The 26,182-nt window shown below is 43.1% G+C and overlaps 1 protein-coding gene across 1 annotated transcript in view; it reads left to right on the top strand.

The window, feature by feature from the left end:
• LOC144767636 (leucine-rich repeat-containing protein Bf66946-like) overlaps window positions 1–26,182 on the top strand; it is a 178,783-nt gene that overhangs the window by 63,504 nt on the left and 89,097 nt on the right. The window contains exon 2 of the mRNA XM_078651035.1: window positions 9,656–9,811. Coding sequence (XP_078507161.1) covers window positions 9,656–9,811 — 156 coding nt within the window. The remainder of the gene's footprint in view (window positions 1–9,655; window positions 9,812–26,182) is intronic.

The raw sequence follows: 26,182 nt of genomic DNA, 5'->3' as shown, positions 1-26,182 counted from the left end.
GGAGTGTGTGGTTTAACGTGATTGTGTTGCGTTTGGTGATAATGGCATCTAGGATTGCTCCTTTGTTGTGAGTTTCCTCTAGGCAGTGTTGGGGAAGGTTGTTGTTGTGTAGCTATTCGTTCAGGTTCTGGATTAGCAGGTTGTTTTCTACATTCCAGTGTAGGTTGAGGTCGCCCAGAATTAAATTGTTTGCATCTCGGAGACAGCAGTGGGCAATCAGGTCAGACAGGTGTTCAGTGAACGTGGTGTTGTTGCTTGGGGGGTGGTAGAGAAGGGGGCAGCTTAGTGTTTTGTTGTTGCTAGTGTTAATGTTGATGGTTAGGCATTCAAAGGTGTTGTAGTTGAAGGAGTCTATTTCCGTCACGGAAATAGTGTTTTTGTGGATGATTGCTATGCGTCCTCCACTTTGGTCTTTTCTATCTTTGTTGATGATTGTAAACCCTGCGGGGACAAGAGTATCCAGAAGAGGTAGGGAGGAATAATTTAAAAAGTTTCAGTGATGAACGCTATGTCTATGTCGTGAGTGAGAATGAATTTCGCTAGCTCTGTGATGTGCTTGGTGGCTGAGCTGCAGTTTATGAGCATGCAGTTGGTGATGGTCGTCTCTGTTTTGGGTTTCTTTGCGCTGGGGGTCATGGGTATGATAGTGCGGGTGGCCAGGGATCTGGCCGATTTTAGAAGGGCCTGGTCTCTGCCTCGTTCAGTGATCACCTGGATTTTGGATTGGAGGTTGACAGTAATGGTGTTGTAGTACGGGGAGGCGAGGTCTGCCAATTCACTCTCCGACATTGTATCTCCGGTTCTTTTGGGCCTCTGTGTCTGCTTGGAGAGGGTGTAGAGATCCATCTCTGGTGGGAGGCCTATGAGGGCCTTTGTTGAGTATAGGTAGGGAGGGCAGGGGTATGCAGAGGTTTATGGAGCGCGGTGAGGTTGGATTGGATTTCGCTAAAACCCTGGATTATAGCATGGTGAGTCGCTGCCCAGTCTCTAAGTCAGTGTGGGTGTTCTGGGTGGGTATGTTAGACCCGAGGGGGGAGAGACTTAGGTTGTTGTGTTGCTTTTTTGTGGGTGTGTTGGCCATGTGGGATTTGGGCAGGGCCGTGGGTGCAGGGTGCTGGGGGTCGTGTAGCGGTGTCAGTGTTTTATTGCATGTGGGATTAGTGAGGTGGTTGGGAGTCAGAGATTGCGCGTTGAAGTCGCTTGAGGAGGGTTGAGGGGGTGGAGATCAAGTGGTATGAGGGGGTGAATGCTGGGGGGGTCGTGGGGTCTTGTTCTCTCTGGTAGGGGTGAGGGTGAGGTCGCATGGCAAAGGGCAGGTGTAGTTACTAGGGAGCACTGGGGTGGTGGGTGAGTTTTAGTGGTGGGTCCGGTTCTTAGGGGGGAGGAGCAGGGCCAGGAAGGGAAGGAGGGGGTGAGAGGGCGAAATTCAGTGGGATGGAAGAGGGCGTCGAAGGACTCTAGATTGTCATTATCGGCTTCTATCAGGACTGTGCTGTTGGAGTAGATGGTCATAGTGAGGAAAGCAGCCTTCAGGCTCAGTCCAGAAGGAGTGTAAAACAGCTTGTTTTACCGGTACTAATCATATAGTGACGATTAAGTGAAAAAGAACCACACAGAGTAGTTATAAAACATGTATTTATTATAAGCACTCATTAACACATTGGTATATCTCCTACCCAGAGGTATAGTCACAAAACACACAATACTTCAATAGTAGAACAGGTAAGTAGTGCAAATACACAGACCATATACTAATTAAATGGAATGCGAACTGCGACAGAAGTTGAGACTGGACCCAGAAGATGTAGAAGAGCCGGAGACCCAAGGAGCCTCCCATGGTAACTATCCAGGAACCCACAAAGATTGTGGGCAGAGTGGAAACACATATGCATACCCAATGCAAGCCAATTGAGTTGTCGCGGTTACAGTTTTCAAGAAAAAGAACCCTTTCCAGAGGACCCTGAAGAAACGCTGTTGAAGATGGAATGTCACTCCACCCATGGATACCCCAGGAACCAGGCTACCTATAACAGGGACGCCGGTTGCATAGGTGCGAAGTGTCGTCAGAAACCGTCGTAGACCCCAATGGAGGACTTCAGTGAAGATGCTGCTGGCAAAAAAGGTGAAAGAGTCCGGTGGAATACAAGGGTGGATTCTTGAATAGGAGTACCTGCAAGCAGAGGGGACAGAGTATATGCCACTCAGGAGTGACCAGGAGGCACGGAAGACAATGGCACAAATGAAGGAACATGCTGGAGAGTTGATGGTGACCTTGTCGCTGCAACTGTGAGGACCAGGCGATGCTGTGGAAGACCAGGAGCCATTCATGAGCTGTGGCACATCAGAAGTTGAGAGCCAGGGGGTCGGTGTCCAGCACCTGCAAGCCCTGGCAGCAGCAACAGATGGAGAAACGAAGGAGGTGCAGTGTCTGGACCAGCAAGGTCCAAAGGACTCACCAAGTGCAGGAGTGTTAGAGCAGGCTCCGAGAAAGCAGGGGAGCCCACTGGAGCCAAAAAAGACCCTCAAGAAGACCCACATGCCGGAGGCACAGGAGTCGCAAGAGGATCTCAAATAGCTCACCAATAATGCATGCCCACGGTGCAGAGGATGCAGTGAGGGCAAAGATCTTGGTAGCAAGAGATGCTGGAGGCGGAGCTTATCAGAGCCCGAAGATTTCTGGAGAAGAGAATCAACATACCCTTGTAACTGCAACTTGAGGCGGTGCACAGGGGTGCTGTTCCAGTGGTTCAGACAAGGAACACTGGCCTCAAACTCAGAAGACAGTGCAGGCCTCAAGGGCATTGCAGAACCACCATCTGTGTTGCTGGGCCTTTCGAAGTCCGGAGGACGTCAGCAGCAGCAGGCCTGTCAGCTTAGTTGCAGTGCCTGCAGATGCAGGGGAGTGACTCTTTCACCGCAAGGGAAATTCCTTCGGGTGTCTTTGATGCTCACAGGTCTGGAAAAGAACCTGGATGGAACACAAGCACAGATGACGCAAAAGACTGGCATGACGATGAGACCAGGAGCAGCAGGTGTCTTCCAGGTGCAGTCTCGTTTCGCAAAGCCAAGTCCAACGAAATCTAAAATGCCCAGAACTTTAAAGATGAAGTGGTTTCGGACCTGAATGTTGTCCTACGATGAACCTGAAGAGCCACCCAAATGTCAGCCCTTATGCACCCAAAGGAAAGGATTGGGATGATTCAGGGGTCCCTTCCAGAGGAGGGGCTAGACAGAGGGGAGGATACTCCTGTGTCCTTTGTCCAGGTTCATGCCAGTGCGGCAGCCAATGACTCTCTGAACTTGTTCCAACTGGAGTATGCAAGGAGGGCACCAAATGTGCCCTTAAAAGCAGTCTGGTGGCACGGACAAGCGCTCCCACCCCAGCCCAATACACTAAGTCCTGTCTGGGAAGTGGTCACACCTCCCTGTGACAGGAAACATATTGTTCTACCTTCCCCTGCTTGAGCCTGGCTCAGCAGCAGGAGGGCAGAATCGTGTCTGTGGTTGGCAGCAGCACTAGCTTGCTGAAAGGTTGGTACCTGGAATACAGGAGACTCTCTAGGGGAGCCCCCAATACATGGGATCCTATGTCCATCACTGGAATCAGTGTTGGGGTAAGATTCTAACATGTTTGATACCAAACATGACTGGTTTCGGTGTAGCCAATATATAGTTAGACATCTCGTAATTTACTTGATGTCTACTATATGTATTAAATGGCTGACCGAACTTACAAAGCTTGGAGAATCTGCTTCTTGGTTTGTAGGGGTGTCCTGTTCATGCAGGGCACCCTCACATTTATAACCAAGCACCTTGCCTTCAGGATTGAAAGGCCTACCTTAGGGGTAACTTATAGGTTTTAAGTGCAGTGACCTCAGATATAACTAAACATATCTGTTGTGATAGGTGCTAGTACCAACTCACACAGGCTGCAATGGCAGGCCTGTAGTCACAGTTAGCATGTGCTCTTATGTGTGGCACCATACATACTACAGCACATGGGAAACCCCTGGTGTGCCTATGCCCCGGGGACCGTAGTACCGTGGACTAGGGACTTAGAAGGGTACACCAGTAGCCAATTAGAAAGGTACCCAAAGTACTTACCATAGTCCAATTTAGGGAGAGAGCCCAGTGACTGGGGTCCTGATTAGCAGGATCCCAGTCAGACTGGTCAGGAAACAGAATAACAGCAGCAAAAAGTGAGGGTAAACATGAAAGCAGTTCTTACTTCACTACACCTATGATCCTTGCCCAAAGGTCCAAGTGATTCCTTTACTACCAACCAGGGGCGAGACATAACCTTTGTCCCCCCCAGTGGTCCCAAAACAGTAGTAGTCACCTTCGCCCTCTCTAGTGTGCTGACTAGGGAAAAAACAAAAAATGATCTACGCGTGTCCTAGTTTGCCATACGCCACTTACTGGGACTAAGAATCAGATGTAGTCTCTTACCCTCTGAAGGCGGGCTCCAGACGGACATCCGCCCTGTGGATTCAGCAGATCTTCTAATCAATTATGGCATCAGCTCACCGATGTTTGCACAGATGAATCAGTTCGGGCAGGGGTCCTTGTCCTTCGGCAGCAGTCTAGCTCAATAAACCAATCTCTCCTATCTGGCTCACCAAAATGTTGCTCAGAACTTACCGTAAAGAAATGAAAAGACAAGAGGCGTTTAGCAAAAAGGGAACAAGTTGGATTAGTTAGATGCAGCAGCTGGGAGATTCTCGACAGAATACGTCTGAGGAAAGTATCTTTTTGGGGAAGGCGAGCCATAGGCCAAATTTGTTTTATTGGTACCACTTGCCACGGACCTGTTTGTGGTGCACCTATCTATCTTTGGTCTATATGAAGATATTCCGTGTGCATACATTTATCTTTGGGTTAAGCGAGACCCCACCTGTGACCTGTTATTAGATTGCTGTGGGTGCATGTTGCAGGGCCTATCTGACCACATATCGCGGACTCAGGATTAATGAGGAGGTCATCTTGGGTAAATCCGACAGCAATGGTATGAGTTCACTGGAACTCCTAAAAATAATATGGCAGTCACTGGTGTCATTTTTAAAGACATGCACAATAGCTAATGTACAGTTGTCATTGTGTACATTGGTATTGTTTTTACCAATATTGAAATGGTTATGCATTCCTAGATCATGACAAACATTGACATTGCTTTTACTGGTAACAACATTGCCATTTGTACATTGATTATAGCATACATTGACATTGCTACAGCCAATATCATCACTGTTGTGTACTCATGGATTATGACATATTTTGACATTGTGTTTATGAGCGTTTACATTGTGATATGTTGAAAGATTATGACATACTTTGGCATTGCATTTATCAGTATTTTCGTTGTCGGGCCTGCACACATCATGGTACTTATTGCATCAATATTTACCCATTCCAGTACTACGATCCATGTTCATTCGAGGTCCACGATGTAGAAAGCACAACAAACTCACAATAATTATGAAATCCAAATTACAATGTACTTGCTGGTGATTTATGATGATCGGTATATCCACTTAACATATCACAATCTTTCTGATAATAGTCCCTTAAAAGTTGAGAGTCCAGTTGGAAATTGTCATAGTCACGAATAAGCATCAGAATATATATACTGCTGGCATTTCGATCTCAATCTGCTAAATAGTCTGTAAGACCATCTTAAGGACTTAGTAATGAAAAGAAGCCAGAAGAATAGATTCCTGAGAAACCTAGCATGGTACACAAATACCAATAAACATATGTTCACAACAAATAAAACAATGGGTACACCAATAAAGAAAATCAAAATATGGATCTGTTACCAAAGGTTTGCTGACGGAAAACACATAGCACCACAAAAAAATAGTAGAAAGCTAAGATCACCTTAGTGTTTCTAATTAACCAACATCCTGGAAAGTACCTACAAAACAAGAGTGCAAATAATAAACCGGATACAACAACAGAAATTTAGGACACTTACCAAGGAAACAAATAATTAATATATTAAACTATGTCCCACCTTTGAATGGTCAATCTGCAGAAGGTTTTTGTGATTATTGTGGGTAAGTTGTACTTTCTACATCTTGAACTCTAAATGAACATGGATTGTATATATTTTGTATAAGTATTGGTACATATTGCTGAATTACCATGTATAAATAAAAGAAAATCTTTTTCATAATTTACTTTGTGGTACACCTTATCACCAGCATGTTTGTTTTATTTTATTCAATATAGGTTGGATTCTTTTGATACCCACTCAATTCCGAGTACATGCAAGTTATTCCTTAAGGAGCTCATTATTTTATTGACTACGGGCCTTATTTCGAGTTTGGTTTTCCCTTTGACCGCTGTTTCAGCTGTGGTGCTCTGAGCATGAAGAGCTCGGCTGTCCGACTGCTGTATTATGAGTTGAGCGGATTGGCTCTGGGAAGACCACCTCTGTACCATCAAGACCGCCAGCAGACCGATGACCCCTGGTTTGTGATCGGGGAAAAGCAGCCACCATAGGGTGGTACAGGAGTGTTGCACTGCCATGCGTTTTTCGAATTCCCTGCTCCACGAGCGGACAGAAGAGGTCCAACCACCTGCTTCAAGGTGGCGGTGATGAAGGATTTGGGGTGCATACTCACCCCTTTCCTCTTCTTTCAGGCAAACACCAACATGGATCCCTGCCCCAAGGTCCCCGGTTCACAGCAGGATCTTCACCCTTTGCATTACAACCCTGTGTGCGATGATATACATGTGAGTCTTGTTCATACCATATGCCCATTGCCCGGACTGCCCACATATGGGCTGCACCTTGGTAATAGATTGCAGTCTAATTGCACACACAGGCATCGATATATTTGGTAAAAGTACTCACCACCGCCACAGGATGCCTGCACCGTGGTCAACTCATAATACAGCGGTCTTTGAACCACCAGCGCCGCGGGCTGCTGGCTGGGATGGACACAGTTCTATGGCGGTTGGACCGCCAAACTGGTAATAAGTGTATACCCAGTCTCCTGGGGTAATATTGGGTAGCCCTAGTGTGTGTTGTTCTTTATTTGGAACGCATGCATAATCACAGTCACACTTTACAGTACAAGGATATGCATATTCTGTGCCACACTTGCAGACCTATTTGTTGGCATAGATGAGCAGATTTGCCTACATTGTTGGGCAGGAGATAGGAGGGAAAAGAGGCAACTTGGAAAGGAGGGCAAGTGGGAGGGAACAGAAGCTACATGGCCAGGGATTTGGGAGATGAACTGAAAACACAAACACTCATATAGAATGTTGGAACCCCCAAAATAAGTTGCTCTAAAAACAGGAGCAGTGGAAGGACATAAGTACTTGGTCCTTACTCCAGGGGGAGGGCCAAACACAAGAAGAGACATGAGAGCGAAGCTAAAGCTAACATATGGTAAGCTATGGGCGGGAGGTAGGACAACCGTATACAAACAAAATGTCTCACAGCTGTCTAGACTAAACCTAAAAAGGGTATTTTCTGTGTTACTCCCACAATAATAAGACAATAACTTAATCAAACACAAGTCCACATAAAGGAAAAAAAAACAATCTGTGCTGCGAGACAAAGCCCACCCATGCAATAACCTTTTACTGGGTCCGGGGGATAAATGGGCTAATGCTTCCAATGTTGGGCTCTTTAGACAAAAGTTTAAAACTTGGTGGATCCACACAGACTTTCAAACTACCTAGGTCAATGACATTAATACCAGAAGAGAGTTAGGTTACAATAAACAATATTTATAACTCAAAAGTCAGTGTCATGAGACAAGTGTACCACTAAAGGCAGAAGATCGCAAGAAATGGCTGTGTTGCTAGCGGCAAGATGTATACAAATGGTAAACTAGGATTTAAGCCAGGTCTCTTTCTGATTACGTTGCTGCTGGAGAAAGGCTGCAGCATTGAACAGTGGAACCAATGTTTTTGTCGGTTGTGCCTGGAATTATCAAGCTAAGTCGAAATGTCCAAAGTCGTGCTGCTGGAAGCGTTGTTACCTGCCAACACCACTACCTGTAGCCACTAATTGGCCATGTTTGAAAATGCATCCAAACGCTCTCTGTAGAGTAAGAGCTTGCTGATGTACTCGCCCAGTAAGTCAGGGACTCAGTATTCCATGCAGGGGGATGGGTGAGCTGGGCCCAGGCCCGGGGCCAGTATTCCGAGGGGCGCAGCAGAGAGCTACCTGACTTAATGTTATGCAATCAGCAGATCTTCCATCACACTTGGGGGCATATTACCAACAACTAGCGATATTTATCGCTAAATGGGTTTAGCGAGTTTTTTTTATCGCCAAGCATCGCCGGATATTATTGCAGAGATAACGTGCTATTAGCAACGTTTATCTCTAAAGCGATAAAATATCCGGCGATATCGGCGAAATGCGTGAATATCGCTGAGAATACAGCGATATTCACGCATTAACGCCAATAGGGTCTTAGCCATATTATCCACCTCCTATTGGTTATAATGGCTAAGAACTGGTCTGAGCAGGCGTTAGCTTTTGGAGATATTTGCGCTTAGCACAAATATTTCGATCGCTACGCCTGCTTTGATAATAGGCGATAGCGATGTTAGTAACTGTTTTAAGTAGCTAACAGGTTGGGTACGCCCACTTTGCATGTCATTAGCGATAAATATCGCTGGCATGCAAAGCCGGCCCCAAACCGCTTGCTATCACATAAAAGCTTAGGCTAACTAATGTTAGCGACAGCTTGCTAATAGGGCGATTAAATTATCGCCACTGAGCGGCCGAAAACGGCAGCTAAAGCGGCGATAATTTCATTTTCCCCGCCTTGATAATATGCTCTTGGTCTCAATCAGGTCCTGTTAAAGACCATGGGGCATATTAACAAGGGCTTTATCTCCGCTTTTTTGGTTTTAAAAGCCAAAAAAGCAGAGATAAAACTATCGCCCTATTTACAAGAGGGTGGTAACATGCATAATCGCATGTTAGCACCCTTTTTCCTGACGCCTCCGTTTGCATCTCTAATGAGATGCAAAGTGGGCGTCACTGGGGTGTACAGCCTTGCAAATATTGCTGATGTGCACATCGCGGTATTTACAAGGCTGCCGCAGCATTTTAGCAGACGATAGTTTTTGAACAAAACTGCAGTTTTCTCCAAAAACTAACGTCTGCTAAAATCCTGACGTACCCATCCCTAACATACGGGGTGGATTATGCTGCTACGACCACAGGGTCTTATCAACAAGGTTACCGCCCTTTTGCAGGGAACATCGCTGGAAAGCTACTAATAGCAAATCGGCGATTTCCCCCACTATCTCTGGAATTTTTATCGCCCTGGAGCAACGCGTTGTTGATAACGCGCTACCAGGGTGATAAATTGCAGAGATAGACGGCGATGAATAACAAAGCGCTAAGTGCGCTTTGTGTTATTCATCGCGTTCCTTGCTGATATGCCCCTTTGTAATCGGCCCTTAATGTACCTCAGAGTAATTGCTAGCACCCCATCAACCCTCTGCCCCCTCCCGTCTTCTTCCCATTTACTGCCGACTCACCGCAGTGACTCCCTGCCCCACAACAAACACCAAATATTCTTTTCTGCCCAGGGCACTGTCCCAGTCAATCCGATTTAGAGCCGGCCCAGATTCTATATTCAAGTATGGTAATTTCATCTTTTCTTGCTTTCAGTGCTTCCAGTGGTCTTCTTTGCCCTGCTGTTCTCCTCCGTGGCTTGGGGGCTCCAGTGTCCGACTCGTTGTAAATGCACACAGGACAAAGGCAAAATTACAGCACACTGCAACGGCCTTGGCGGGGTGGCCAGCAGAGTCACAAGCATCCCAGAAGGTAATACTGAGGTGTCATTCACCCTGTTCTGACTTTTGAGTGATACGCGGCTATGGAAAACAGTGAGCACCACTGCACCCACATTCTTAATTTGTAAAAATAATGATACTTATTTCAGGGGCCCAAAGTTTTTCTGCGGGGCCCGTCATTGGGGCTTCTAAAAGTTTGGATTGCGGCGTCGTTCTGAGTCTATGGCAAGCTATTTTTGTTTGTTCCATTCCTGCAACAGTTCTCTCATGTAATGTAACTGGTCCTATTGCACAGTGCTCCGACACCTTCGGGTAAAGTGCATTAAATAAATAAAAAATAAATAAAAATAAATAAAATACGAAGGCTGCCTAGGCCGGATTCCACCTCATGCCTCTTTCCTCCACTACCCTGTGCTTATCATATCTTTATCTCAGTTTGGCACTAGTTATTATGATCTGACTATACAGAGCAAAGTCCTCCAGACAATAATGTGAGCAGCACTAGAGTTGGGAAACAGTTGTACATGTTTTAATTGGGAAAAAGTTGTGTGCTTCCACAAAAAGTGCTTGCCCTACAGGCAGCTGTGATCGCTTTCTTTATTTATCCAGCTGCCTGAGCTTGAACCTTTAGGGGCACACCCCATTGGACTGCTATTAAAATGTCTTAGATAACTAGATAATTCATGGTGTTTTTCGCTGGAACAAGCGCAGATGGGAGTAGGTCAGTCGTTAACTTACATGGATTTTTAGGTCTGGCGTGTCAGTGCAATTGTCACGTGATCACCTTTGCTTCCTCTATTCGTCACTGTTTTCCTATCTTTCTCTTCCTCCTTCTTTTTCCCTGTTCTTCCGTTGTTTCTTTGTAGGTCTAAGTCTTAGAATGAATAATAGGTCGCCATTCAAAAATGAGTGCTGGCTAGTGACGTAGCAAATCTTGAGTTACGCCCCTGCAAGATATAATGAAGGCTGGGGGTGGGAGGAATCGGCAGAGTTTGATTTTGTGGAATTACATTAAAATTCCACAAGAGTCTGTGGAATTCTGCTCCAGGCAGGGTGGGCATTTGGTGCTATTTTCTTAGCGCAAAATGCCCCCTCGTGTCCAAAAATGGATGTGAGGATGCATTTTGCTTAAGAAATAGCCCAGCCAAATACCAAATGCACTGGGGTGCCTACCCCTTTGTGCCCTTGCATACTATGCAGTTATTAAGGCAGAATATATAATGGAGCTTAGTCTTATGCCCTGCCTGGCAGTGGTTTCTAAATAGGGCAGGAAGAGGGCGCAGTCCCTCTATGTTTAAAAACGATTGCAGATATGAGGGCATATTATCAAGGACTGGTGTTAAAATTATCGCCGTTTTATCGTCGGTAAACTGTCGATAAAATGGCGATAATGGGCTTGATAATACGCCCTTGTTAATTCCCATAGTAGCGCAGGTTAACACTAGAACATGGGCTTCTATGGGAATTAACAAGGGCGTATTATCAAGCCCATTATCGCCGTTTTATCGGCAGTTTCCTGCCGATAAAACGGCGATAATTTTAACACTGGTCCTTGATAATATGCCCCTAAGTTCACATCTCCCTTTTTATAGCGCCTCACCTTCAGCTCAGGCCTACAACATTGGAGAGGGCATGTTTGACCTGGCACTCTCTGCAAGAGTGTGACTATAGGAGAACGTTCCCACTCTGACCCGTGCTGAGATCAGCAACAGTGAAATTCTGGTGAGATGGATAACTTTTTCTTGGCAGGCAACTTTGCTAGTGCTTTTAATCACACTGAGACGGTGTCTTTTACTACCACTGGGTGAGGGTTGCATTGTGAAGTTTTTGAATTTCACGAGGATCCTATAAGGTTATAGACCAGCAAAGTAGAACAAAGGGAGGTATACCCTATAATAGGATTGTACCAGATTTAGTAAGCATGTTCTTTGAAAATGTCTTTTTGTTTCCTTAGGAACATGCCCCAGTGTCACACAATTTTTAAGAGCAATGGAGAGATCCAGGAAAACTAGGAACGATTAAGATGGAGGGGTATTTTTACAAATTCCGATATGCTCAAATAGCAGAATTTTATGATCCTGTGAGAGGATAGCATATTGTGTTGTTTTTTTAGAAGTGGTCAAAAAAGGAATTATTATTTTTAATGGATTTGCAATTTTAATGTATTGTATCTTTTATGGCTGTATGCTTTGTCGAATACAAATTGTATTATTATTATTATTATTATTATTATTATTATTATTATTACCACTGGGTGAGGGTCGCATTGTGAAGGTTTTGAATTTCATGAGGATTCTATATGGTTATATGCCAGTTAAGGGAGGTATACCCCATAATAGGATTGTACCAGATTAAGTAAGCATGTTCTATGGAAATTTATTTTTGTTTCCTTAGGAACATGGCCGAGTATGTTGACAAGTAGGTAAGTATTGCCAGCATGATTTATCCCTGCCATTAGGTATTTCCTATTTTAGAGGGATAATGTGCAAGAAAACAAAGGGATCTTTATCCTGTTGAAGGCCTATGACCCTTAGAGTCAGTGGGTAGAGGCTGAAACATGTTGATACCGTCAGTGAGGGAAATGGAAACATAAAGTCTCCAATATACCCACCTTTACTTTTAACCTTGTCAATGGTGGCCCAGTATAAATGTAGGTAGGGCACTCCACTTAGACAGTTTTAAATACTTTTTCTTTCTCTGCATTTGGGATCCCTTTCAAGGAGAAGAATGTTCTCTCTAAAACAAAAAAATATGCGCTCCACCCTAAGCGTTGGTCTGCACCTGGGTGTGTCAAGGACCCAATAATGAAGCATGCCACTATCTAGTGGGTTAGGGCAGTATCTACAACCTTTTGGGTTCTTTCCTCCCTAAGTGAGTAGTCATAAGACCAGCATTTTCATTCTGAACGTCCAAATGGGACGCCCAGAGGTCTAAGTTTGTATCACAGTCTTTCTCGTGTGGTGAGTTTCTGCTCTACACTCCACAAGACTGCTTGCTGCAACTTGAAGGACTGCTTTGCTGCCTGGAGCATTCCTTGAGCACTCAGAATCCTCCCCTGCTGCTTGAGCCCTGCTTCTCCACCCGAACCCAGAACTAGGAGATTGACTCTAATGGTTAATTTGCTAGCCTCCTGTTCAGAGCCAATACCTGTTTTACCGAGCTGCGCCAACACCTGGCCGATAGCAAACTGGCCAACCCTAGGAAGCTTGCTGAGGAGCTGGCCCTCAGAGCCAGCACCTTAGTGTCCAAAATTTACCTAGGGTGACCTCAAGAGGGTGGTACAGGTTTACCCCCAGTAGGGTGAGGCGGAGGTCAAGGGAAATATAAACAAGTCTTCTACTAAGTGGAAAGGAAAACGTTCCCATGCCCCTTCTAAGAAGGAGTGAGGTTCTGGTTGGGGATGGCCCAGGGTGCCCCCTTTTGAACCTCTCTGCTTTGATTGTTCTCAGCTAGGACACAAGCAGGGGGACATTGTCTATCCTAAGAAACCACACATTGGTGGGAACTCTGCGGGGTGGCCAATAAGGCCTTAGGTGTAAGTAGTCCCCAGGAGCTGGAGGTAGATCAGGCCATAATCTGCAAAAGTTTGGAGGTGAACTCAGAGGGTAGACTGGTGACCCCTGGGGGAGGGAATCATCACTTCCACCAGGTCAAGGTGAATGGGGTCTCTGTCACTTCTCTGTGGGACACTAGGGCCCAGCTCCTGATATCCCTGGAGTGGGGTGGGGAGGCGACCCAGAGAAGGGTCATGGTTATCTCCCAAAGGCCCATTCACTGTATCTGGGGAAAGAGTTTTTGCAGGTGATGGAAGAACTAGGAGGGGCAGCCTCCCAAGGCACCATGAAATCTCGCAATTCTGGGGGCACCACTCCCAAATGGAGGGTACAGAGACCCAAATGGAGGGGCAGGGGGAGGAAGGACTCACCCCAGACCACTGCATAGGGTACAGGCCCTGAACTGAGTGAATAGTTTCATGCTACAACTGGTGAGAAGGATAGTGGGAAAAGAGTAGTTCACACCTAAGGCTGCTGCCCCCTCCCCCACTCTGAGAAAGACCAGAGATAGATCCCTGGATGGGCTAGGGATTGGCTCTTTACACTGATAGCTGTCAGTGGCCGCTGTGAGTTGCTGTTCTTATGAGCAGAGCATTCCTTGGGTAACCAGGGCCTGTAAATTAAAGGCTACAATTGGACCTGGAGCACCTATAGTGCCATCCATCTAAGTAGCCCTTTAAAACATGTGTCAGGTCTGCTATTGCAGCCTGTGTGCAATTCTTAACTGCCGATTTGACCTGCCAAAAGAAACCTTTAGCCAGGCCTAAACCTCCCTTTTTATGACATATAAGTCACCTGTAAGGTAGGCCCTAAATTGTCTATAGGGCAGGGTGCATTGTATTTAAAAAATTAAACATGGTTTTAAGTTTTACATACCCTGTTAGTGAAAAACGTACAAATGTGTTTTTCCCTTCTGTGATGCCTGCCTCTCCCATAGGATAACATTGGATTGGCTTATTACTTTTAATAAGTGATAACATTCGATTCAGAACAGACAGAAACATCATGTTTGGTTTCAAAAGAATTGTAATTTAAAATTTGCCATTTTGTCGTCCTAACTATTTAGTGCCTGTAGCCTGTGTCTGGGACTGCATGACTGTGAGTCGTTGGCAGTTCGCATTTGTGTATTCCTCCTAGACAGTGACACAAAGGGGGACTAGGTATTGGCAAGATAGGCAATCCTGCAAGGATGGGTGGGGTGGAGCTGCTCCCTGAACCAATTACATGTCAAAGGGTTGCTTCTAACAAACTCACAAACAAACTTGACTCCAGCCTTTCATCCCCCTTGACTACTTGGAGCCCTGGGCAGGAGGAGAGAAGGACATTCCCAGAACCAATGTGGGGTATAGCCTAGAAGCTTCCCCCACTTCAAAGGATGGCATCAGGAATAACTATTAGCACCATCAGTACTCCTATGGACCTGCAGAGGACTCCCCAGAAGGACTGCTATGTACCCCAAAGGACTGCCATGCTGCATGTGGCCAGCTTTGTTACTTAGAGGGCTGTCATGCTGCTACCCAAGGACTGCCCTGCTGCTTGAAGCTTGCATTGCATGCATTGTTCTCTCAGAGGAACGCCCTGCAGCTTGAGGCCTGCCTTGTTGCCTGCCCTGCAGCTTGATTCTAGGTCTACCAGAGTGACTCCATGGGCTATCTGACAAGCCTTCTGTGTGAGCCACAGGGATATATCAACCAGGGATATATCAACAGGGACATAACAATATCCAGAGAACTTGAACCCTGTACCTGGCCTCTGCCTGGAGTGAGTCTTGTTCCTTCAAGTTGTGCACAATCAGTCCTCCTGAACACTTAGAAGTGGGACTAATGGTGCTCCTCCAGCCAAAACCTGGAACATGGGACTTGAAAAATGTTCACCTAAAAGTGGCCTGAGCACTGACAGTAGACAGTAGACTGGGACCTACCTGCTCACCGATTCACCTGAGGTGCATCGCTGGTTGGCTACATTATTCTCCACAGCAGCAAATCCTGTTCAGCTGGACCTCACGGAAAGGGTACCCAGGCTCGTGGAGCCCTCGTTGAATACAACCTGGTGGGGAAAGAAACATTTTGAAGGGAGCTCGAAAACAAATGCTCTTTCATGGATTGCTCAACGAAAAAGAAAAAAGTAGTTTCCTAAAAGTGAGCACAGGAAGAAAACAAGTACTATTATCAAAAGGATCGTAAATCGTCTATGTTCCAGGAGAGGGACAAACACAAGAAGAGGCAGGAAGAGGAAGGAAAGACATTGAATAAGAAGCAAGCACATGAGAGGGGCGATAGAGCCAGCCAAGGGAAGCAAGGAGTGGGCTTTAAGTCCACTGTAAGTGGATTTGTATAACATGGCTCATCACCTGTGAGGGTATCCAAGCACTGATAAAAAGAGAGAAAAAGTATATTAGTGAAAAAAGGGCAGAGTGAAACAAAGTTAAGAACTGAGGGTGGAGGAGAGATTAGTTTGGATGGGGATGGGGAGTTTTGCTAGGAGACCAAAACATGAAAGTCCCAAATTGGCATTTTTTTTTAAATATTGTTTTAATACAGGGAGGTGTCCCGTTCCTGTATATAAACATTCCATGGCATTTAGCTTTTTCCATGTGTGCTGCACAAGGCAGCACACATGGAAAAAGCAAAATGAGGAGAACAATCAATTTCTCCTCATTTTGCCAACTTAAGATCAGGTTTTCCCTGGTCTTAGATTTGGCACTGACTCCTACGTACGCCACCATTGTACATAGAGGGCAGTGTCAAAAAGAATGGGTGTTGCGGTGTTATGCCCACAGCAGCACTCACTGCCCACCCCTTTCACGCTAACCATAGGCCTTATTGACAAGACAGCGTTTAGCCACGTTGGCTTATCGCTGCCTTGTAAATAAGGCTAAGTCCTATCGCCACCACAATGTTGCTTAAAAGTGACACTGTGGTGGTGATAGGGGCTTATACACATGCCCCTATGAGTTTTACAGATACACGAGTAAAGCGTAGCAGAAAGAGCTAAGCGACCAAACACAAAATAAAAATAAAAACAGAGGTTAATTATAAAGGAGCTAAAGAGGCATACTAAGATGATTCAGAGAAGTACTGCTGACAGCCACACTCTCAAGTAACTGGCCAGCTCAACGGGTTGTACAATAAAAATTTTGGGATCGAAACTTAACCCTGGCTGTCTACACCCGATGTATTAATTTCAGCCAGGTCTATGATGTTATATATGAGATTTGCTCCCTGTCTAGCAGTGGGGTGAGCAGATTGCTCATCTGCAGTGGAAAGGTACATTGCCCCAGGGAGCCTGGAGTGAGTAATAATGTCAGCCTTTTTCTGCGTAGGTTTAGGAAACACTGCTGTGGCCCTTATGTGAAATGATCAAAGACAATTAGGATTCTATGTCAGGACCGGAGGCTCTGATTATGCTTTTCCTTTCTTCGCTTTATTATACAACATTTTTTCAGCAACCTTAGCAATGCCATCAAATATTTTTTTATCCCAATCAAGGGATAAAATAATCTTTAGAAGACAATAAACAAAAAGTCTGCACAGTCAAAATATCGACTCCAAAATATCGACTGGACATAATATTGAGTTTTAAATATCGACTGGACAAAATATCGACTGGACAGAATATAGACAGCAAAAATATCGTATTTATGGTAAGTAAAGTAATATCGACTGTTAAAAATATAGACAGTTAAAATATTAAAGTATATAATATAGGTTATTAAAATTATCTAATTTTTAATAATATTGAATTTTTTATAGTGTGTTTTATGTTATTATATGTGTGAAAAGTGTGTATTTATGTTATAAATAATAATAATTAATGAAATTTGTATTTTTAAATTTTTGCATTATTTAATTCTGTAGCGGGTTGTGGGTTTATAGGGGAATAGGGTAGGAAGTAATTTAATAATAATTACTAAATATGTCAATTAATTTATTGTTATACATTTTTAATTATTTGTTAATTAATTTTTATTTGGTAATTAATTAAAATTTAATTGGCCATTAATTTAAATTAATTGATTAATTGTTAATTATGTAAATTTTTCGAATTAATTTTCTGTAGCGGGTTGTGGGTTTATAGGGGAATTGGGTGGGAAGTAATTTAATAATAACAATTAAATATGTAAATTTATTTATTGTTATACATTTTTTATTATTTGTTAATTAATTTTTATTTGGTAATTAATAAAAATTTAATTGGCAATGAATTTAAATTAATTGATTAATTGTTAATTATGTTAATTTGTCTAATTTATTTTCTGTAGTGTGTTGTGGGTTTATAGGGGAATTGGGTGGGAAGTAATTTAATAATAATTAATTAAATATGTAAATGTATTTATTGTTATAAATTTTTAATTATTTGTTAAATTATTTTATTTGGTAATTAATAAAAATTTAATTGGCAATTAAATTAAATTAATTGATTAATTGTTAATTATGTTAATTTTTCTAATTTATTTTCTGTAGTGGGTTGTGGGTTTATAAGGGAATTGGGTGGGAAGTAATTTATTTATAATTAATTAAATATGTCAACATATTTATTGGTATTGTTGTAGAATTAATTGTTAATTATTTATTTTATGGGTAATTAATTAAATTAGAATTGCTAATTAAATTTAATTTGTAATTTTAATTGATTAATTATTATATTATATTAAATTCGTAATTACTTTTAATACATTTTTTACCCTACGCCATCCAACGCTTTCCCTACTGTTGCACCCACTGGAGTGGGAATAGTAATTTTTACCCCTATGCTATCCAACGCTTTTCCTACTGTTGCACCCACTGGAGTGGGAATAGTAATTTTTACCCCTACGCTATCCAACGCTTTCCCTACTGTTGCACCCACTGGAGTGGGAATAGTAATTTTTACCTCTACGCTATCCAATGCTTTCCCTACTGCTGCACTCTTTGGAGTGGGAATAGTAATTTAAACCCGTACGCTATCCAACGCTTTCCCTACTGTTGCACTCTTTGGAGTGGGAATAGTAATTTTTACCCCTACGCTATCCAACACTTTCCCTACTGTTGCACTCACTGGAGTGGGAATAGTAATTTTTACCCCTAAGCTATCCAACGCTTTCCCTACTGTTGCACCCAATGGAGTGGGAATAGTAATTTAACCCCCTACGCTATCCAACACTTTCCCTACTGTTGCACCCACTGGAGTGGGAATAGTAATTTTTACCCCTATGCTATCCAACGCTTTCCCTACTGTTGCACCCACTGGAGTGGGAATAGTAATTTTTACCTCTACGCTCTCCAATGCTTTCCCTACTGCTGCACTCTTTGGAGTGGGAATAGTAATTTAAACCCCTACGCTATCCAACGCTTTCCCTACTGTTGCACTCTTTCGAGTGGGAATAGTAATTTTTACCCCTACGCTATCCAACACTTTCCCTACTATTGCACTCACTGGAGTGGGAATAGTAATTTTTACCCCTACGCTATCCTTCGCTTTCCCTATTTTTGCACCCACTGGAGTGTGAATAGTAACTTTTACCCCTACGCTATCCAACGCTTTCCCTACTGTTGCGCCCACTGGGATGGGAATAGTAATTTTTACCCCGACGCTATCCAATGCTTTCCCTACTGTTGCACTCTTTGGAGTGGGAATAGTAATTTAAACCCCTACGCTATCCAACACTTTCCCTACTGTTGCCCTCTATGTTTAAAAACGATTGCAGATATGAGGGCATATTATCAAGGACTGGTGTTAAAATTATCGCCGTTTTATCGTCGGTAAACTGTCGATAAAATGGCGATAATGGGCTTGATAATACGCCCTTGTGAATTCCCAAAGTAGCGCAGGCTAACACAAGAACATGGGCTTCTATGGGAATTAACAAGGGCGTATTATCAAGCCCATTATCGCCGTTTTATCGGCAGTTTCCTGCCGATAAAACGGCGATAATTTTAACACTGGTCCTTGATAATATGCCCCTAAGTTCACATCTCCCTTTTTATAGCGCCTCACCTTCAGCTCAGGCCTACAACATTGGAGAGGGCATGTTTGACCTGGCACTCTCTGCAAGAGTGTGACTATAGGAGAACGTTCCCACTCTGACCCGTGCTGAGATCAGCAACAGTGAAATTCTGGTAAGATGGATAACTTTTTCTTGGCAGGCAACTTTGCTAGTGCTTTTAATCACCCTGAGACGGTGTCTTTTACTACCACTGGGTGAGGGTTGCATTGTGAAGTTTTTGAATTTCACGAGGATCCTATAAGGTTATAGACCAGCAAAGTAGAACAAAGGGAGGTATACCCTATAATAGGATTGTACCAGATTTAGTAAGCATGTTCTTTGAAAATGTCTTTTTGTTTCCTTAGGAACATGCCCCAGTGTCACACACTTTTTAAGAGCAATGGAGAGATCCAGGAAAACTAGGAATGATTAAGATGGAGGGGTATTTTTACGAATTCCGATATGCTCAAATAGCAGAATTTTATGATGCTGTGAGAGGATAGCATATTGTGTTGTTTTTTTAGAAGTGGTCAAAAAAGGAATTATTATTTTTAATGGATTTGCAATTTTAATGTATTGTATCTTTTATGGCTGTATGCTTTGTCGAATACAAATTGTATTATTATTATTATTATTATTATTATTACCACTGGGTGAGGGTCGCATTGTGAAGGTTTTGAATTTCATGAGGATTCTATATGGTTATATGCCAGTTAAGGGAGGTATACCCCATAATAGGATTGTACCAGATTAAGTAAGCATGTTCTATGGAAATTTATTTTTGTTTCTTTAGGAACATGGCCGAGTATGTTGACAAGTAGGTAAGTATTGCCAGCATGATTTATCCCTGCCATTAGGTATTTCCTATTTTAGAGGGATAATGTGCAAGAAAACAAAGGGATCTTTATCCTGTTGAAGGCCTATGACCCTTAGAGTCAGTGGGTAGAGGCTGAAACATGTTGATACCGTCAGTGAGGGAAATGGAAACATAAAGTCTCCAATATACCCACCTTTACTTTTAACCTTGTCAATGGTGGCCCAGTATAAATGTAGGTAGGGCACTCCACTTAGACAGTTTTAAATACTTTTTCTTTCTCTGCATTTGGGATCCCTTTCAAGGAGAAGAATGTTCTCTCTAAAACAAAAAAATATGCGCTCCACCCTGAGCGTTGGTCTGCGCCTGGGTGTGTCAATGACCCAATAATGAAGCATGCCACCATCTAGGGGGTTAGGGCAGTATCTACAACCTTTTGGGTTCTTTCCTCCCTAAGTGAGTAGTCATAAGACCAGCATTTTCATTCTGAACGTCGAAATGGGACGCCCAGAGGTTTAAGTTTGTATCGCAGTCTTTCTCGTGTGGTGAGTTTCTGCTCTACACTCCACAAGACTGCTTGCTGCAACTTGAAGGACTGCTTTGCTGCCTGGAGCATTCCTTGAGTACTCAGAATTCTCCCCTGCTGCTTGAGCCCTGCTTCTCCACCTGAACCCAGAAATAGGAGAGTGACTCTAATGGTTAATTTGCTAGCCTCCTGTTCAGAGCCAATACCTGTTTTACCGAGCTGCGCCAACACCTGGCCGATAGCAAACTGGCCAACCCTAGGAAGCTTGCTGAGGAGCTGGCCCTCAGAGCCAGCACCTTAGTGTCCAAAATTTACCTAGGGTGACCTCAAGAGGGTGGTACAGGTTTACCCCCAGTAGGGTGAGGCGGAGGTCAAGGGAAATATAAACAAGTCTTATACTAAGTGGAAAGGAAAACGTTCCCATGCCCCTTCTAAGAAGGAGTGAGGTTCTGGTTGGGGATGGCCCAGGGTGCCCCCTTTTGAACCTCTCTGCTTTGATTGTTCTCAGCTAGGACACAAGCAGGGGGACACTGTCTATCCTAAGAAACCACACACTGGTGGGAACTCTGCGGGGTGGCCAATAAGGCCTTAGGTGTAAGTAGTCCCCAGGAGCTGGAGGTAGATCAGGCCATAATCTGCAAAAGTTTGGAGGTGAACTCAGAGGGTAGACTGGTGACCCCTGGGGGAGGGAATCATCACTTCCACCAGGTCAAGGTGAATGGGGTCCCTGTCACTTCTCTGTGGGACACTAGGGCCCAGCTCCTGATATCCCTGGAGTGGGGTGGGGAGGCGACCCAGAGAAGGGTCATGGTTATCTCCCAAAGGCCCATTCACTGTATCTGGGGAATGAGTTTCCACAGTTGATGGAAGAACTAGGAGGGGCAGCCTCCCAAGGCACCATGAAATCTCGCAATTCTGGGGGCACCACTCCCAAATGGAGGGTACAGAGACCCAAATGGAGGGGCAGGGGAGGAAGGACTCACCCCAGACCACTGCATAGGGTACAGGCCCTGAACTGAGTGAATAGTTTCATGCTACAACTGGTGAGAAGGATAGTGGGAAAAGAGTAGTTCACACCTAAGGCTGCTGCCCCCTCCCCCACTCTGAGAAACACCAGAGATAGATCCCTGGATGGGCTAGGGATTGGCTCTTTACACTGATAGCTGTCAGTGGCCGCTGTGAGTTGCTGTTCTTATGAGCAGAGCATTCCTTGGGTAACCAGGGCCTGTAAATTAAAGGCTACAATTGGACCTGGAGCACCTATAGTGCCATCCATCTAAGTAGCCCTTTAAAACATGTTTCAGGTCTGCTATTGCAGCCTGTGTGCAATTCTTAACTGCCGATTTGACCTGCCAAAAGAAACCTTTAGCCAGGCCTAAACCTCCCTTTTTATGACATATAAGTCACCTGTAAGGTAGGCCCTAAATTGTCTATAGGGCAGGGTGCATTGTATTAAAAAAATTAAACATGGTTTTAAGTTTTACATACCCTGTTAGTGAAAAACGTACAAATGTGTTTTTCCCTTCTGTGATGCCTGCCTCTCACATAGGATAACATTGGATTGGCTTATTACTTTTAATAAGTGATAACATTCGATTCAGAACAGACAGAAACATCATGTTTGGTTTCAAAAGAATTGTAATTTAAAATTTGGCATTTTGTCGTCCTAACTATTTAGTGCCTGTAGCCTGTGTCTGGGGCTGCATGACTGTGAGTCGTTGGCAGTTCGCATTTGTGTATTCCTCCTGAACAGTGACACAAAGGGGGACTAGGTATTGGCAAGATAGGCAATCCTGCAAGGATGGGTGGGGTGGAGCTGCTCCCTGAACCAATTACATGTCAAAGGGTTGCTTCTAACAAACTCACAAACAAACTTGACTCCAGCCTTTCATCCCCCTTGACTACTTGGAGCCCTGGGCAGGAGGAGAGAAGGACATTCCCAGAACCAATGTGGGGTATAGCCTAGAAGCTTCCCCCACTTCAAAGGATGGCATCAGGAATAACTATTAGCACCATCAATACTCTTATGGACCTGCAGAGGACTCCCCAGAAGGACTGCTATGTACCCCAAAGGACTGCCATGCTGCATGTGGCCAGCTTTGTTACTTAGAGGACTGTCATGCTGCTACCCAAGGACTGCCCTGCTGCTTGAAGCTTGCATTGCATGCATTGTTCTCTCAGAGGAACGCCCTGCAGCTTGAGGCCTGCCTTGTTGCCTGCCCTGCAGCTTGATTCTAGGTCTACCAGAGTGACTCCATGGGCTATCTGACAAGCCTTCTGTGTGTGCCACAGGGATATATCAACCAGGGATATATCAACAGGGACATAACAATATCCAGAGAACTTGAACCCTGTACCTGGCCTCTGCCTGGAGTGAGTCTTGTTCCTTCAAGTTGTGCACAATCAGTCCTCCTGAATACTTAGAAGTGGGACTAATGGTGCCTCTCCAGCCAAAACCTGAAACATGGGACTTGAAAAATGTTCACCTAAAAGTGGCCTGAGCACTGACAGTAGACAGTAGACTGGGACCTACCTGCTCACCGATTCACCTGAGGTGCATCGCTGGTTGGCTACATTATTCTCCACAGCAGCAAATCCTGTTCAGCTGGACCTCACGGAAAGGGTACCCAGGCTCGTGGAGCCCTCGTTGAATACAACCTGGTGGGGAAAGAAACATTTTGGAGGGGGCTCGAAAACAAATGCACTTTCATGGATTGCTCAACGAAAAAGAAAAAAGTAGTTTCCTAAAAGTGAGCACAGGAAGAAAACAAGTACTATAATCAAAAGGATCGTAAATCGGCTATGCTCCAGGAGAGGGACAAACACAAGAAGAGGCAGGAAGAGGAAGGAAAGACAATGAATAAGAAGCAAGCACATGAGAGGGGCGATAGAGCCAGCCAAGGGAAGCAATGAGTGGGCTTTAAGTCAACTGTAAGTGGATTTGTATAACATGGCTCATCACCTGTGAGGGTATCCAAGCACTGATAAAAAGAGAGAAAAAGTATCTTAGTGAAAAAAGAGCAGAGTGAAACAAAGTTAAGAACTGAGGGTGGAGGAGAGATTAGTTTGGATGGGGATGGGGAGTTTTGCTAGGAGACCAAAACATGAAAGTCCCAAATTGGCATTTTTTTTTAAATATTGTTTTAATACAGGGAGGTGTCCCGTTCCTGTACATAAACATTCCATGGCATTTTGCTTTTTCCATGTGTGCTGCACAAGGCAGCACACATGGAAAAAGCAAAATGAGGAGAACAATCAATTTCTCCTCATTTTGCCAACTTAAGATCAGGTTTTCCCTGGTCTTAGATTTGGCACTGACTCCTACGTACGCCACCATTGTACATAGAGGGCAGTGTCAAAAACAATAGGTGTTGCGGTGTTATGCCCACAGCAGCACTCACTGCCCACCCCTTTCACGCTAACCATAGGCCTTATTGACAAGACAGCGTTTAGCCACGTTGGCTTATCGCTGCCTTGTAAATAAGGCTAAGTCCTATCGCCACCACAATGTTGCTAAAAAGTTACACTGTGGTGGCGATAGGGGCTTATACACATGCCCCTATGAGTTTTACAGATACACAAGTAAAGCGTAGCAGAAAGAGCTAAGCGACCAAACACAAAATAAAAATAAAAACAGAGGTCAATTATAAAGGAGCTAAAGAGGCATACTAAGATGATTCAGAGATGTACTGCTGACAGCCACACTCTCAAGTAACTGGCCAGCTCAACGGGTTGTACAATAAAATTTTTGGGATCGAAACTTAACCCTGGCTGTCTACACCCGATGTATTAATTTCAGCCAGGTCTATGATGTTATATATGAGATTTGCTCCCTGTCTAGCAGTGGGGTGTGCAGATTGCTCATCTGCAGTGGAAAGGTACATTGCCCCAGGGAGCCTGGAGTGAGTAATAATGTCAGCCTTTTTCTGCGTAGGTTTAGGAAACACTGCTGTGGCCCTTATGTGAAATGATCGAAGACAATTAGGATTCTATGTCAGGACCGGAGGCTCTGATTATGCTTTTCCTTTCTTCGCTTTATTATACAACATTTTTTCAGCAACCTTAGAAAAGCCATCAAATATTTTTTTATCCCAATCAAGGGATAAAATAATCTTCAGAAGACAATAAACAAAAAGTCTGCACAGTCAAAATATCGACTCCAAAATATCGACTGGACATAATATTGAGTTTTAAATATCGACTGGACAAAATATCGACTGGACAGAATATAGACAGCAAAAATATCGTATTTAAGGTAAGTAAAGTAATATCGACTGTTAAAAATATAGACAGTTAAAATATTAAAGTATATACCATAGGTTATTAAAATTATCTAATTTTTAATAATATTGAATTTTTTATAGTGTGTTTTATGTTATTATATGTGTGAAAAGTGTGTATTTATGTTATAAATAATAATAATTAATGAAATTTGTATTTTTTAATTTTTGCGTTATTTAATTCTGTAGCGGGTTGTGGGTTTATAGGGGAATAGGGTGGGAAGTAATTTAATAATAATTATTAAATATGTAAATTAATTTATTGTTATACATTTTTAATTATTTGTTAATTAATTAAAATTTAATTGGCAATTAATTTAAATGAATTGACTAATTGTTAATAATGTAAATTTTTCTAATTAATTTTCTGTAGCGGGTTGTGGGTTTATAGGGGAATTGGGTGGGAAGTAATTTAATAATAATAAATAAACATGTAAATTTATTTATTGTTATACATTTTTAATTATTTGTTAATTAATTTTTATTTGGTAATTAATAAAAATGTAATTGGCAATGAATTTAAATGAATTGATTAATTGTTAATTATGTTAATTTGTCTAATTTATTTTCTGTAGTGGGTTGTGGGTTTATAGGGGAATTGGGTGGGAAGTAATTTAATAATAATTAATTAAATATGTAAATGTATTTATTGTTATAAATTTTTAATTATTTGTTAAATTATTTTATTTGGTAATTAATAAAAATTTAATTGGCAATTAAATTAAATTAATTGATTAATTGTTAATTATGTTAATTTTTCTAATTTATTTTCTGTAGTGGGTTGTGGGTTTATAAGGGAATTGGGTGGGAAGTAATTTATTTATAATTAATTAAATATGTCAACATATTTATTGGTATTGTAGAATTAATTGTTAAATATTTATTTTATGGGTAATTAATTAAATTAAAATTGCTAATTAAATTTAATTTGCAATTTTAATTGATTAATTATTATATTATATTAAATTCGTAATTACTTTTAATTAATTTTTTACCCTACGCTATCCAACGCTTTCCCTACTGTTGCACCCACTGGAGTGGGAATAGTAATTTTTACCCCTAAGCTATCCAACGCTTTTCCTACTGTTGCACCCACTGGAGTGGGAATAGTAATTTTTACCCCTATGCTATCCAACGCTTTCCCTACTGTTGCACCCACTGGAGTGGGAATAGTAATTTTTACCTCTACGCTATCCAATGCTTTCCCTACTGCTGCACTCTTTGGAGTGGGAATAGTAATTTAAACCCGTACGCTATCCAACG

This window comes from Lissotriton helveticus, chromosome 7 (genome assembly GCF_964261635.1).
Source record: "Lissotriton helveticus chromosome 7, aLisHel1.1, whole genome shotgun sequence".
NCBI classification, from domain to species: domain Eukaryota; kingdom Metazoa; phylum Chordata; class Amphibia; order Caudata; family Salamandridae; genus Lissotriton; species Lissotriton helveticus.
This window is presented reverse-complemented; position numbering and strand designations above follow the sequence as displayed.